The sequence below is a fragment of the Procambarus clarkii genome, chromosome 91 (genome assembly GCF_040958095.1).
Source record: "Procambarus clarkii isolate CNS0578487 chromosome 91, FALCON_Pclarkii_2.0, whole genome shotgun sequence".
NCBI lineage: Eukaryota > Metazoa > Arthropoda > Malacostraca > Decapoda > Cambaridae > Procambarus > Procambarus clarkii.
The window spans coordinates 3369784-3383865 of NC_091240.1; the positions used below are offsets into that span (position 1 = coordinate 3369784).

Here is a 14082-nt window from a genome sequence, read left to right on the forward strand (position 1 = left end):
CTAACCTAACCTAACCTAACCTATCCTAACCTAACCTAACCTATCCTAACCTAACCTAACCTATCCTAACCTAACCTAACCTATCCTAACCTAACCTAACCTAACCTAACCTCACCTATCCTAACCTAACCTAACCTAACCTAACCTATCCTAACCTAACCTAACCTATCCTAACCTAACCTAACCTCACCTATCCTAACCTAACCTAACCTCACCTAACCTAACCTAACCTATCCTAACCTAAGCTAACCTCACCTATCCTAACCTAACCTAACCTAACCTCACCTATCCTAACCTAACCTAACCTCACCTAACCTAACCTAACCTATCCTAACCTAACCTAACCTCACCTATCCTAACCTAACCTAACCTAACCTCACCTATCCTAACCTCACCTAACCTATCCTAACCTAACCTATCCTAACCTCACCTAACCTATCCTAACCTAACCTAACATAACCTAACCTATCCTATCCTATCCTAACCTAACCTAACCTATCCTATCCTAACCTATCCTATCCTAACCTCACCTAACCTATCCTAACCTAACCTAACATAACCTAACCTATCCTATCCTATCCTAACCTAACCTAACCTATCCTATCCTAACCTATCCTATCCTAACCTCACCTAACCTATCCTAACCTAACCTAACATAACCTAACCTAACCTATCCTATCCTATCCTAACCTAACCTATCCCAACCTATCCTATAGGAAGGAAGCTGAAGACAATAGCATTTCCAATTAACAAAATTAATAAATAAAATTATACTATTGAATAAAAAAGCAACAATATTATAAATTCCTCAGAGAACTATAATAATTAATTATTTATTTTGTCTAGGGAAAGGCAAGGGAACTGTGATGAGAAAGCGCCAAGCCATTACGACTATATAGCACTGGGAAGGGATCAGGATAAGGATTTGGGATGGGACGGAGGGAAAGGAATGGTGCCCAACCACTTGGATGGTTGAGGATTGAACGCCGACCTGCATGAAGCGAGACCGACGCTCTACCGTCCAGCTCAAGTGGTTGGGCACCGTTCCTTGCCCCTACCACTCCTTCCTGTCGGGGACAGGCAGACTGTGTATATGTGAAGCTTCAAGATATCAAGCTGGGAAGATGTGGGAAAAGTCGCGAGAGAAACCGACAGGGAAACTCGACATCAGCTACTCACAGGAACGTTGACATCAGCTACTCACAGAAACGTTGACATCAGCTACTCACAGAAACGTTGACATCAGCTACTCACAGAAACGTTGACATCAGCTACTCACAGAAACGTTGACATCAGCTACTCACAGAAACGTTGACATCAGCTACTCACAGGAACGTTGACATCAGCTACTCACAGGAACGTTGACATCAGCTACTCACAGAAACGTTGACATCAGCTACTCACAGGAACGTTGACATCAGCTACTCACAGGAACGTTGACATCAGCTACTCACAGGAACGTTGACATCAGCTACTCACAGAAACGTTGACATCAGCTACTCACAGGAACGTTGACATCAGCTACTCACAGGAACGTTGACATCAGCTACTCACAGAAACTCGACATCAGCTACTCACAGGAACGTTGACATCAGCTACTTACAGGAACGTTGACATCAGCTACTCACAGGAACGTCGACATCAGCTACTCACAGAAACTCGACATCAGCTACTCACAGAAACTCGACATCAGCTACTCACAGAAACTCGACATCAGCTACTCACAGGAACGTTGACATCAGCTACTCACAGGAATGTTGACATCAGCTACTCACAGGAACGTTGACATGAGCTACTCACAAGAACGTTGACATCAGCTACTCACAGGAACGTTGACATCAGCTACTCACAGGAACGTTGACATCAGCTACTCACAAGAACGTTGACATCAGCTACTCACAGGAACGTTGACATCAGCTACTCACAGAAACTCGACATCAGCTACTCACAGGAACGTTGACATCAGCTACTCACAAGAACGTTGACATCAGCTACTCACAAGAACGTTGACATCAGCTACTCACAGGAACGCTGACATCAGCTACTCACAGGAACGTTGACATCAGCTACTCACAAGAACGTTGACATCAGCTACTCACAAGAACGTTGACATCAGCTACTCACAGGAACGCTGACATCAGCTACTCACAGGAACGTTGACATCAGCTACTCACAAGAACGTTGACATCAGCTACTCACAGAAACTCGACATCAGCTACTCACAGGAACGTCGACATCAGCTACTCACAGGAACGTCGACATCAGCTACTCACAGGAACGTGCCAAGCGTGAGAGCAGCATGTGCCAAATCTCACCAGGTGAAGACCCAATATCTATGACTGCGGGGGTCCAGGAGCTGGAACTTAACCCAATAAGCACTACGATGAGAAGTCTTATATCTGAGTAAGCAAAGGCACAGTTTGAGGTGCCTGGGAGGAGGGCCAGTCTCTCGCTCTCCCATAGGAGTCTCCCATATATACCTGGATGAATTGCTTTTCCAGTATGGCACTCAGAATGGCACTTTTGGAGGCTCTGAGTGGCACTCTAGGTGGCACTCTTGGTGGCACTCTGGAACTTCCTCACTGTCACCTGATGCTCTCTCCTCTTGCGTCCAATTGGTGAGATTGGTGGGACTATAAGGGATTGAATACTCTCTTTGACTCTCTGACTCTCTCTCTCTCTCTCTCTCTCTCTCTCTCTCTCTCTCTCTCTCTCTCTCTCTCTCTCTCTCTCTCTCTCTCTCTCTCTCTCTCTCTCTCTCTCTCTCTCTCTCTTCCTCTCTCTCTCTCTTTCTCTCTCTCTCTTTATTCACTTATTGCCTTTCCTACTCCACCACAGTTTGCCTGAAAAGTTGGCTGGTCTAAAAACATCTCTCCATTCCACTAAGCAACACACACACACACACACACACACACACACACACACACACACACACACACACACACACACACACACACACACACACACACACACACACACATTGTGTGTGTGTGTGTATTGAAAGAGTGCGCAGGAGCACTTTGCCTACCACTCTCCATAGTGTATAGTAGGTCACTGGAAACGGGGGATCTACCAGAAATATGGAAGACTGCTAATGTAGTACCAATATACAAAAAGAGTGACAGACAAGAGGCACTGAACTACAGGCCAGTGTCCTTAACTTGTATACCATGCAAGGTGATGGAGAAGATTGTGAGAAAAAAACTAGTAACACATCTGGAGAGAAGAGACTTCGTGACAACCCATCAACATGGGTTCAGGGAGGGTAAATCTTGCCTTACAGGATTGATAGAATTCTACGATCAGGTGACAAAAATTAAACAAGAAAGAGAAGGGTGGGCGGACTGCATTTTTTTGGACTGTCGGAAAGCCTTTGACACAGTACCCCATAAAAGGTTGATGCATAAGCTGGAGAAACAGGCAGGAGTAACTGGTAGGGCGCTCCAGTGGATAAGGGAGTACCTAAACCATAGGAAGCAGAGAGTTACAGTGAGGGGTGAGACCTCAGACTGGCGTGAAGTCACCAGTGGAGTCCCACAGGGCTCTGTACTTGGACCTATCCTGTTTCTGATATACGTAAATGATCTCCCAGAGGGTATAGACTCATTCCTCTCAATGTTTGCTGACGACGCCAAAATTATGAGAAAGATTAAGACAGAGGAGGACAGCTTGAGGCTTCAAGAAGACACGGACAAGCTGCAGGAATGGTCGAACAAATGGCTGTTAGAGTTTAATCCAAGCAAATGTAATGTAATGAAGATAGGGGTAGGAAGCAGGAGACCAGATACAAGGTACCACTTGGGAGATGAAATACTTCAAGAGTCCGAGAGAGAGAAAGACCTGGGGTTGATATCACGCCAGACCTGTCCCCTGAAGCTCATATCAAGAGGATAACAGCAGCAGCATATGCCAGGTTGGCTAACATAAGAACGGCCTTTAGAAACTTGTGTAAGGAATCTTTCAGAACATTATATACCACATATGTCAGATCAATCCTGGAGTATGCGGCACCAGCATGGAGTCCATATCTAGTCAAGCATAAGACTAAAATGGAAAAGGTTCAAAGGTTTGCCACCAGACTAGTACCCGAGCTGAGAGGTATGAGCTACGAGGAGAGACTACGGGAATTAAACCTCACTTCGTTGGAAGACAGAAGAGTTAGGGGGGACATGATCACCACATTCAAGATCCTCAAGGGAATCGACAGGGTTGATAGAGACAGGCTGTTTAACACAAGGGGCACACGCACTAGGGGACACAGGTGGAAACTGAGTGCCCAAATGAGCCACAGAGATATTAGAAAGAACTTTTTTAGTGTCAGAGTGGTTGACAAATGGAATGCATTAGGAAGTGATGTGGTGGAGGCTGACTCCATACACAGTTTCAAGTGTAGATATGATAGAGCCCAATAGGCTCAGGAACCTGTACACCTGTTGATTGACCGTTGAGAGGCGGGACCAAAGAGCCAGAGCTCAACCCCCGCAAGCACAACTAGGTGAGTAACTAGGTGAGTACACACACACACACACACACACACACACACACACACACACACACACACACACACACACACACACACACACACAATTAGGTGAGTACACACACACACACATACACAAACATACACACACGGGTGTCTGGGAGCTGAGTGGACAGCGCGCAGAACTCGTAATTCTGTGGCCCGGGTTCGATTCCCGGACGAGGCAGAAACAGATGGGCAAAGTTAATTTCACCCTGATGCTCCTGTTTCCTAGCAGTAAATAGGTACCTGGGAGTTTGACAGCTGTTACGGAGCTGCTTCCCGAGTGTGTGTGTGGAAAAAAAAAATTAACATTTGATTGACAGTTGAGAGGCGAGTCGAAAGAGCAAAGCTGAACCCCCGCAAGCACAACTAGGTGAATAGATGAATACACATTAATCTTCAACCTTACTTACATACATACCTACGTATACAAAATGTATATATGAATACACACACAGTAATGCTTGATCTGATATTTACCCTAAATGAGTCGGATATAAGGAAAGTTAAGATGGAAGCACCCTTGGGAATGAGTGATCACAGTGTATTGATCTTTGAGTACCTGGTACCTTTGAGTACCCCAAAAAAAGAACTGGGAAACAAAAGGCTGGCGTACCGAAAGGGAAATTATGAGATGAGAAAATTCCTAAGGAATATACCATGGGACACAGACCTCAGAACTAAGTCCGTACATTAACCTGTGCATTAGTTGATTGACAGTTGAGAGGCGGGACCAAAGAGCCAAAGCTCAACCCCCGTAAGCACAACTAGGGAGGGTTCACGAAACCAGTGTGGACACTTACCATGATAAAAGACTCCAATATATCTTACGAAACACACGGATACAAATTCCCTTTCCAAAATGGCATCAATTTGCATGCAAGCAATTATCCTTTCAACGATGAATAACTGAGCCCTCATACCACGCATGAGTGAGTACAATGACACACTCACACACACTTGCACTGATGCTGGGACAGCCAGACACCAGTACTGACGAGAGAGAGAGAGAGGGAGAGAGAGAGAGAGAGAGAGAGAGAGAGAGAGAGAGAGAGAGAGAGAGAGAGAGAGAGAGAGAGAGAGAGAGAGAGAGAGAGAGAGAGAGAGAGACAGACAGACAGACAGACAGACAAAGAGAGAGAGAGAGAGAGAGAGAGACAGAGACAGACAAAGAGAGAGAGAGAGAGAGAGAGAGAGAGAGAGAGACAGAGACAGACAAAGAGAGAGAGAGAGAGAGAGAGAGAGAGAGAGAGAGAGAGAGAGAGAGAGACTAATCATTATATTAGTGCTCACGAGCTAAGTAATCAAAGACCTTCCTTGGCTTTAGGGAGGAAGCCAGAGGAAGCCTCTTCTGCCACCTCTTCTAGACCTTCCTTCACACCTCTCCCACCTACTCTTCCACCTTCCTGCCCCAACTTCTCTTCCTTCTTCTCTCCTATCTTTCCCTCCCAGGCTTCGTCCCCTCTCTCCTCTCCCCTCCCTCTTCTCTCACTAAATATTGTTGGACTAGCTCACCATTTTCCTTGCCTCACTCTACTCAAAGAAGAAGGACATAGAGAAACCCAAAGAAGTAGGGTAAGGAGAGGGGGGCCAAAGCCATTAACGGAGCAGACAAAGAAGAAACCTAACTTACCCGTATCGGACGTGTTCCTGAAGGTGCTGCCTGATTGGCTCATTGTCTCTCTTATTAATAAGGAACAAATTGGTAGCAGCGGCTGTGATTGGCCAATGGAGCCGCCGCCTCACGTCTCGACCTAATGGGGCGCTGGGATTGGCGTTCTTTCACCCGCTGTCATTGGTACATTAAGTAGACCAGGCTGGCGCGGTGCTGGAGACTGGTCCAACGGTGTAAACCCAGAGAATACTCGCATGCCCAGTAACCCAACCCAATCAGTAGCATTGTCTACTTCCAAAATGGAGGTCACTTACCCTTATCTTCAAGACACATGAGTGCCAGGGATGCAATCTATCTTTTTTCTCTATTTGTCTTTCCTTCTTTCTTTGAAGGCTAGCCTCATCCACATTTACTGTGGCACAAGGTAGACCTAGGTTAAGTGTTTTTTGAGAAATATTAAATTTCTAAATATTAAGAAATATTGGTATATTGAGACATCCTCCTCCCTCCACCTCCCCATCTGCCCTCCCATTTCCTCGACCAGGCCTCCTGGTTGCTGGACGGGTCAACCAGGCTGTTGGACGCGGCTGCTCGCAGCCTGACGTATGAGTCACAGCCTGGTTGATCAGGTATCGTTTGGAGGTGTTTATCAAGTTCTCTCTTGAACACTGTGAGGGGTCGGCCAGTTATGTCCCTTATGTGTAGTGGAAGCGTGTTGAACAGTCTCGGGCCTCTGATGTTGATAATTCTGTCTCAGAGTACCTATTGCACCTTTGCTTTTCAACAGGGGTATTCTGCACATCCTGCCATGCCTCCTGGTCTCATGTGGTGTTATTTCTTTGTTATGATTTGACTGAGTTTTGTACATGGTTTCCGTTTTTATATTTTCATTTTTTTTCAGTAGCGCATGAGCTGCAACTTATCTTCATTAAACACCATATTATTTTCTGTACCCCCATTGAATAGCCCATGGAAAGACCTGATTTACATCTAATTGGGGATTTGGTGTGTCGTATCATAAAACTATTATTTAATTATTTTTACCTTGTAAATTTATGATTATTACCGTGTATTAAATTGCTATAAAATTGAATTTATAGACTTCAATTACGCTCGTACAATGTTGTGTTGATGTACACGAGCAGTGATGTACACAAGCAGTGATGTACACTAGTTTACAGCAGTTACAGGTGTGTGTGTGTTTGTTGCCCCATACATTGTCAAGGTGTTTTATTTGCCAAATTATTCCAGTGACGTATAGTGCCAGAGTAGAGTGCAGTGACGTATACAATTATCACAGGCATACACTGTCAAGCCGGTGGCACTGTCACTGCTAATAGGTTCAACCGTCACTGCCGCAGTGTGCCAGTGTCATTATAGTGTGTGTACAATGCCAGTGTGTGTGTGAGGGGGGGGGGGCGGCTCTATGGCTCTACAGTGCCATAGTGCCAGGCGAGGCAGCGTCATACAGAGGGAAGGATTGCGTGGGATTAGAGAGGGTCTGTCGACGGAAGGGGGAATTCAGAGTGATCGAGAGTGGGTGGAAAAGATAGGTTGCGAGAGAAAGGAATAAAAATGGTACGGTGGAAAAGGTAAAATGAGTATAAATGGCTTGTGGGAGATGTAAGAGGGTTAGAAAATGCCCGTGGGATAGATAAAATGGCTAGAAATGGCCTGTAGGAGGGATGAAAGGGAGGGATAAAAGGGATAGGAATAGACTGCGAGAGGGGTTAAAGGGATAGCAATGGGAAGGGATAATAAAAATAGAGAAAAGGGCCTGAGGGAGAGTTAGACGCGATAGAAGAAGACTGTAGAAGGTGCAAAAGAGATGAGAAGGGAGATGGAAAGGGATGTTCTGGGAAAGAAAACAGTTGAAAGGGGCTGTTAACCTTGTCGTCGTGATCAAGGTTCACACACACACACATCTGGTAACACTACAATCAAGGCGTTATCGCCCCTTCAATGAAAGTTTCTCGGCATAATTATCCAGCAGGAGTAAATCGGAAGGGACTGCGCTGTGTGGCGCAAATAAATCATTATTAGAGCACAGATAAATGAGAATGAGATAGAGGGAATAATGAGGAATGGAGAGGAAACTGAGATAAAAGATAGAGCCTCTCCTCATAAAGTCTAACTACTTATTGGAACAATTTGATCAAACTAACAATAATATACCATTGGAGCCAAACAATGTTTTGCTTGACTAAACTACCCACAAACGACATGCTAACAATCTAAATTATAAAGAACCGATTGTATCCAATGCAATCCAAGCCATCTAAGGTCTCTCTAACACAATATTAAATCAAATCTTAAAACTAATACAATAATCTCTAATGCAATATTAAATTTGTCACTATGCCGTTCTAAGCATATGAACCTCTTATAGAACTTGTTCATATTCATAGCATATGAACAGCGCCACACAGCGCTGTCCCTTCCGATTGACTCATGCTGGATAATCACTCCCTTTTGCACGCTTTACAATACACTAACAGATTATTATCACACTGTACTTACAACTCTGTGAGCATCAAAGTCTTCTTACATCTGCCAGGGTAACGATCATTCACAGTTATCAAAGTGAAGGAACAATTTTCTTGTATATAAAACAGCAGGAGAGTTCACTCCTTCTTAAACCCAAACCTATCTTAATATATATATATATATATATATATATATATATATATATATATATATATATATATATATATATATATATATATATATATATATATATAATTAAACTAACCAAACTCCCCCACATATAATCCAAAACATTCAGGGCCTATCATTAAAATACTTAAAAGAGTGAATGGTGGAGCCTGACAGCTCAGTGGACAACGCTTCGGATTCGTAGTTCTGAGGTTCCGGGTTCGATCCCCGGTGGAGGCGGAGACAAATGGGCAAAATGTTTCTTTCACCTTGATACCCCCCTGTTACCTAGCAGTAAATAGGTACCTGGGAGTTAGACAGCTGCTACGGGCTGCTTCCTGGGGGTGTGTGGAACAAAAAGGAGGCCTGGTCGAGGACCGGGCCGCGGGGGACGCTAAGCCCCGTAATCATCTCAAAATAACCTCAATATGGTCCCTATTACACGTGTCAACAAAGGCGATACGATCCTGAGTTGATTTGCAGAATGCAAAACTTGGAAACAGGGTCGTAACAGCCCAATTATTTGGACGCTGTCGCCGATAACAACGTCCAAATTGGGACGTATTGAATGTGAGTTTGGACTGTCTCTTCCTCTAGCGTATTTCGTATTTTCCTCCTAACCTTGTCTATCCAGGATAGATATACGCCAGTAAGTTAGAATTAGTGAAATTCAGCTCATTTGAGCTCACGAGAAACAGAAATAACTCATGGTATCTGCTCACGCATGCTCAGGTATTCCCATGTCATCCCACGTACATCAATGTATTCCCATGTAGGATGGGAATACATGGATGTATTCATATTTCCATGTATATATTAATGCATGCATGTACCCATAGTGTAGCCCCACGTACCCAGACACACCCCACGTACCCAGACACACCCCCACGTACCCAGACACACCCCCACGTACCCTCATACACCCCCGACGTACCCAGACACACCCCCACGTACCCAGATACCCCCCTCACGTGCCCTGACCTATCTGTGGTGCCCACCAGGATGCTGCTGCGGTCCAGGGAGTCCGGATGTATGATGAACATCAACTGCGTGGACCCACTCGGCCGCTCCGCTCTACTCATGGCCATCGATAACGAGAACCTGGAGATGGTTGAGCTCCTCATTGAGTTCAAGGTGGGTGCTCTCCCTCACACACCTGTGCTCACACACCTGTTTGTTGCAGCTGTTGTGCGTTTAATTATTTTACTTATACTAGTGTTTATAAGACGTTAAGTATATCATTACAATCTCCATTGCCACAAACATTTAATTATTGCAGCTCCTGTTTCCTCTGTCTGTCTGTCTCTCTCTCTCTCTCTCTCTCTCTCTCTCTCTCTCTCTCTCTCTCTCTCTCTCTCTCTCTCTCTCTCTCTCTCTCTCTCTCTCTCTCTCTCTCTCTCTCTGCCCCTTCCTCCTCTTCCTCTAACTCCCCCTCCCACCTCTACCTTTTTTTTTTTTTTGCACTGTTTCTACCTCTTTTTTTTTTAATCCCCTCCCTCTATTTTCTCCTCCTTTCCATTCTTACATTTTTCTCCTTCCTCCTTTACCTCTTTCCTCTCTCTCTCTCTCCTCCCTACCTCTTCCTCCCAAACATCAACCCTCCCCTCCCCCCCTGTCGTTGAACTTTCAGAGAGATTTATAACCATTAATTTCAATAAAACATTCTTTTAAACATAACTGAACTGCATTTCACCAAATTATACAAAGAACATGACATTATACAATGTCAAATTCATGGGAAACTATAATCTCTCGTGCTTGTTTGAGTTTCAGTATACATGAATACACATATATACACATGTATGCTCTACGCGTTCACCAGCTGCATCAAAGAGAGTATAAACGCGTAGATGCTGAGTAGATATCTCAGCCGCTGGCGTAGATTTCATCTACGCAGAGCTCGGTGTTGCAATTTTGATGAGAGAGGGAAAAAGGAGTTCTGTAGGCAGTCTTTACGCTTAAGATTCGATGTTGTTAATATTAATCTCAAGATATCAATATGAATCACCTTTTGAGTCCTCCGTGGTGCTTGCCTGACCTCTTCTTTCTCTGGCTTGGTCTCCCGCCACAGGTGGAGACTAAGGATGCTCTCCTCCACGCCATCAGTGAGGAGTACGTGGAGGCCGTGGAGGTCCTCCTCGACCATGAGGAGACGGTCCACATCCCTGGAGAACCTCACGTAAGTACCCTCATTAGCTCATCTCATTGTTCCTTTTTGAGCGTCTGTGAGGGTCTTGGGTGATTATTTCAGCGTTGTTTGGTTATTGGGATTATTTGATTATTGGAATGCTTTTGTTTGTTGTTTATGGGAATTTTTTTGATGATTATTTAAATTATTTTTCTTATTTTAATATTTTTTTATTATTTAATTTTTTATTATTTGAATTATTTTTCTTATTAAATTATTTTCATTATTATTTAAATGATTTTTCTTTATTATTTAAATTAGTTTAATTATTTTTTTAGTTATTTTTATTTTTTTAACTATTTATATTTTTAAACTTTTTTATTTTTTAACTATTTTTTATTTTTACTCCAATTATTTTAACTTTTTTGTTTAATTAATTTGATTATAGTCTCAACTATTTTGATTATTATTTCAATAACGTTGATTATTCTATTATCACTTTATTATCATTTTATAATAATTTTATTATCATTTTATTTGCGAAGATCTTAGTGATTGCTTTACTTTTGTACGTTCATTTGATATCATAATGTGAAATTTTTTTTTAAAGGTTCGTTTAATAAATCTGTTTCTTGATAAGGTTATCAGGTCTTTCCCTAATAATAACGTGCATTGATTTTATTAACAGATAACAATGTCACGCGGTGTTCAGAATTCCTCTTTATGATGTGTGTGTGTGTCAGGTTATTGACCCCAAACCATTATTGACCCCAAACCATTATTGACCCCAAACCATTATTGACCCCAAACCATTATTGACCCCATCGTTGATTTATACAACTCAATCGGATCAATCAATCAGCTCAATCAATCGTTGTCGGATCAACGTTCAGTAGACGTTTTCAAGGTCGATTCAACGTTACACGTGAAGGTCATCTGCCTAGCGGTCGGCCAACGTGAACGCTCCTGAGCTGAGCTGAGCTAACTGTAATCAGCTAATCTCACCCATTTGTCACACAGCTTATCGACCTTAATTAACAGCTTTTATGGTCTACCCTGGAGCACCTCAGGTAATTCGTGCCCAGCACCTGAGAGATTGGTGCTAATTGCCTCAGACTTCATTTAGCACCTTATAGCGTCGTGCTAATTGCCTCAGACTTCATTTCCGTTCTGTGTCTGATTTCTATTGGAGACTTTCGGCGCCGTGGAGAGGGGGGGGGGAGACGTGCTGCATGGGTAACAGCTTCTCCCCCGAATCAACCTACCCTGGCTTTGCGCCCTGGAGAGGCCACTCCAGACCGACAACCAGAGCGCAACTCCATAGTCTCCTGAGACTGATGGAGGCTTACTACTACTATTATGTCTGTTTTATGTGTGAATGTATATGTTTGTGTGTTTTTGTTTGTTGGCGTATACGATACTGTGTAACACACACACACACACACACACACACACACACACACACACACACACACACACACACACACACACACACACACACACACACATTAAAAGCAGGTATGATAGAGAGAATGAGAGAGAGAGAGAGAGAGAGAGAGAGAGAGAGAGAGAGAGAGAGAGAGAGAGAGAGAGAGAGAGAGAGAGAGAGAGAGAGAGCCAACCCACTAATCACCTCAGGAAGTTGGACAGCCTCAGCGTCCTAATTAGGGGAAAGGTTTTTCCGGAAGCTTAAAGTAATATCCATTTTATTTCTTTACTCATAAAAATCTTATGACCTAAAACTAAGAAAAATATATATATATCTTATCTCTATGAGCTCCACAATACACTCTATAGTGTAGTATAGCATATAGTGTAATATACACAGCCCAGGATATATTACTAGTGACAGAAGGTGTAATATACACAGACAGATATAATTACAGACTGCTATACACTACGCTCACTAAACAATAACATTAACAAAATTACTCAAGTGTGTCCATTAAAGGGATAATTTTTTTTTCCATTATCAATTGCCCTGTTTAATTAATATGTTAATTTAGGCGACATACAGTCGTATTTCTCTGTTTTAACAACTCGAGATCCACACGCACACACACACACACACACACACACACACACACACACACACACACACACACACACACACACACACACACACAAACACACACACACACACACACACACACACACACACACACACACACACACACACACACACACACACACAGGACCAAAGAGCCAGAGCTCAACCCCCGCAAACACAACTAGGTGAGTACACACACACACACACACACACACTGTTATTTATATTTCAAACTAAGAATTCACAGGCGTTCCCCCTCTGGATAGCCACGCTCAGGCGCTGAAACGTAATAAACTCAACCTTTGGGTTTCTGACCTTCTCGGTGAGTTGGAACCCAAATCCTTGAAGGTCCATGACCCTTCCGGGACAAAATTGTATAAGTGGACCAGAAATATGTATTTATTTCACTTGCAAATTTAACTTTGGATCTCAACTCCACTTGCCTGACCGGTTCTTGCAGGTGTCAGCCAGGGTGGATACACACCTGTTCTTGTAGGTATCAGCCAGGGTGGATACACACCTGTTCTTGTAGGTATCAGCCAGGGTTGGATACACACCTGTATTCCAACTCTGTTCTGGAAATAACAGCAACATTCTCTCCTCCACCACTTTCCAAACCCGTAAATTCCCACCACTTCAAACAAATTAACCCAATAACATAAAGAATTATGTTTTTGTTTCTCCCCTTTTTCACACTTTCTGTGTTCACTGCGTTTGTTTGTGCTTGTAAACATCAGAACATATTTGTCAAATCTTCGATTTTGCGACAAGCGAAGGGTTAATATTACATGTATGTTTCCTTGCTAGCCCTTGATATCTTGGTCAGATTACGAAATGTTGTCGTTATCCTCCGCTGCTTCTAAGGTCGTTCGATAACATTTACGGACTATAAGCTCCGCAGCTTTCGGACAGGAAGCGTGGACACACCCTACGAATATAACTTATACTCAGTGTGAATTGTTCTGCTAATAGAAAGTCCCCAGTATGGGGAGCAACACTAGCTGAGAGCCGGGCATTCGCCTAGATGAAAGTTTAGGGATTTTTCTTGGGGGTTCAAATTCACTTAGCTGTTGTAGGATGGAGAACGCCATACAAAGTTAGCTTATAAAGGA

General features: G+C 43.4%; 1 protein-coding gene across 7 annotated transcripts in view; it reads left to right on the top strand.

The window, feature by feature from the left end:
* The window catches only part of LOC123773929 (transient receptor potential-gamma protein-like), a 197151-nt gene that overhangs the window by 106038 nt on the left and 77031 nt on the right, over positions 1–14082 (top strand). For all 7 annotated transcript variants that reach the window (XM_069318652.1, XM_069318654.1, XM_069318656.1 and 4 more), the window contains exons 3-4: positions 9794–9926; positions 10864–10971. In XM_069318652.1, coding sequence (XP_069174753.1) covers positions 9794–9926; positions 10864–10971 — 241 coding nt within the window. The remainder of the gene's footprint in view (positions 1–9793; positions 9927–10863; positions 10972–14082) is intronic.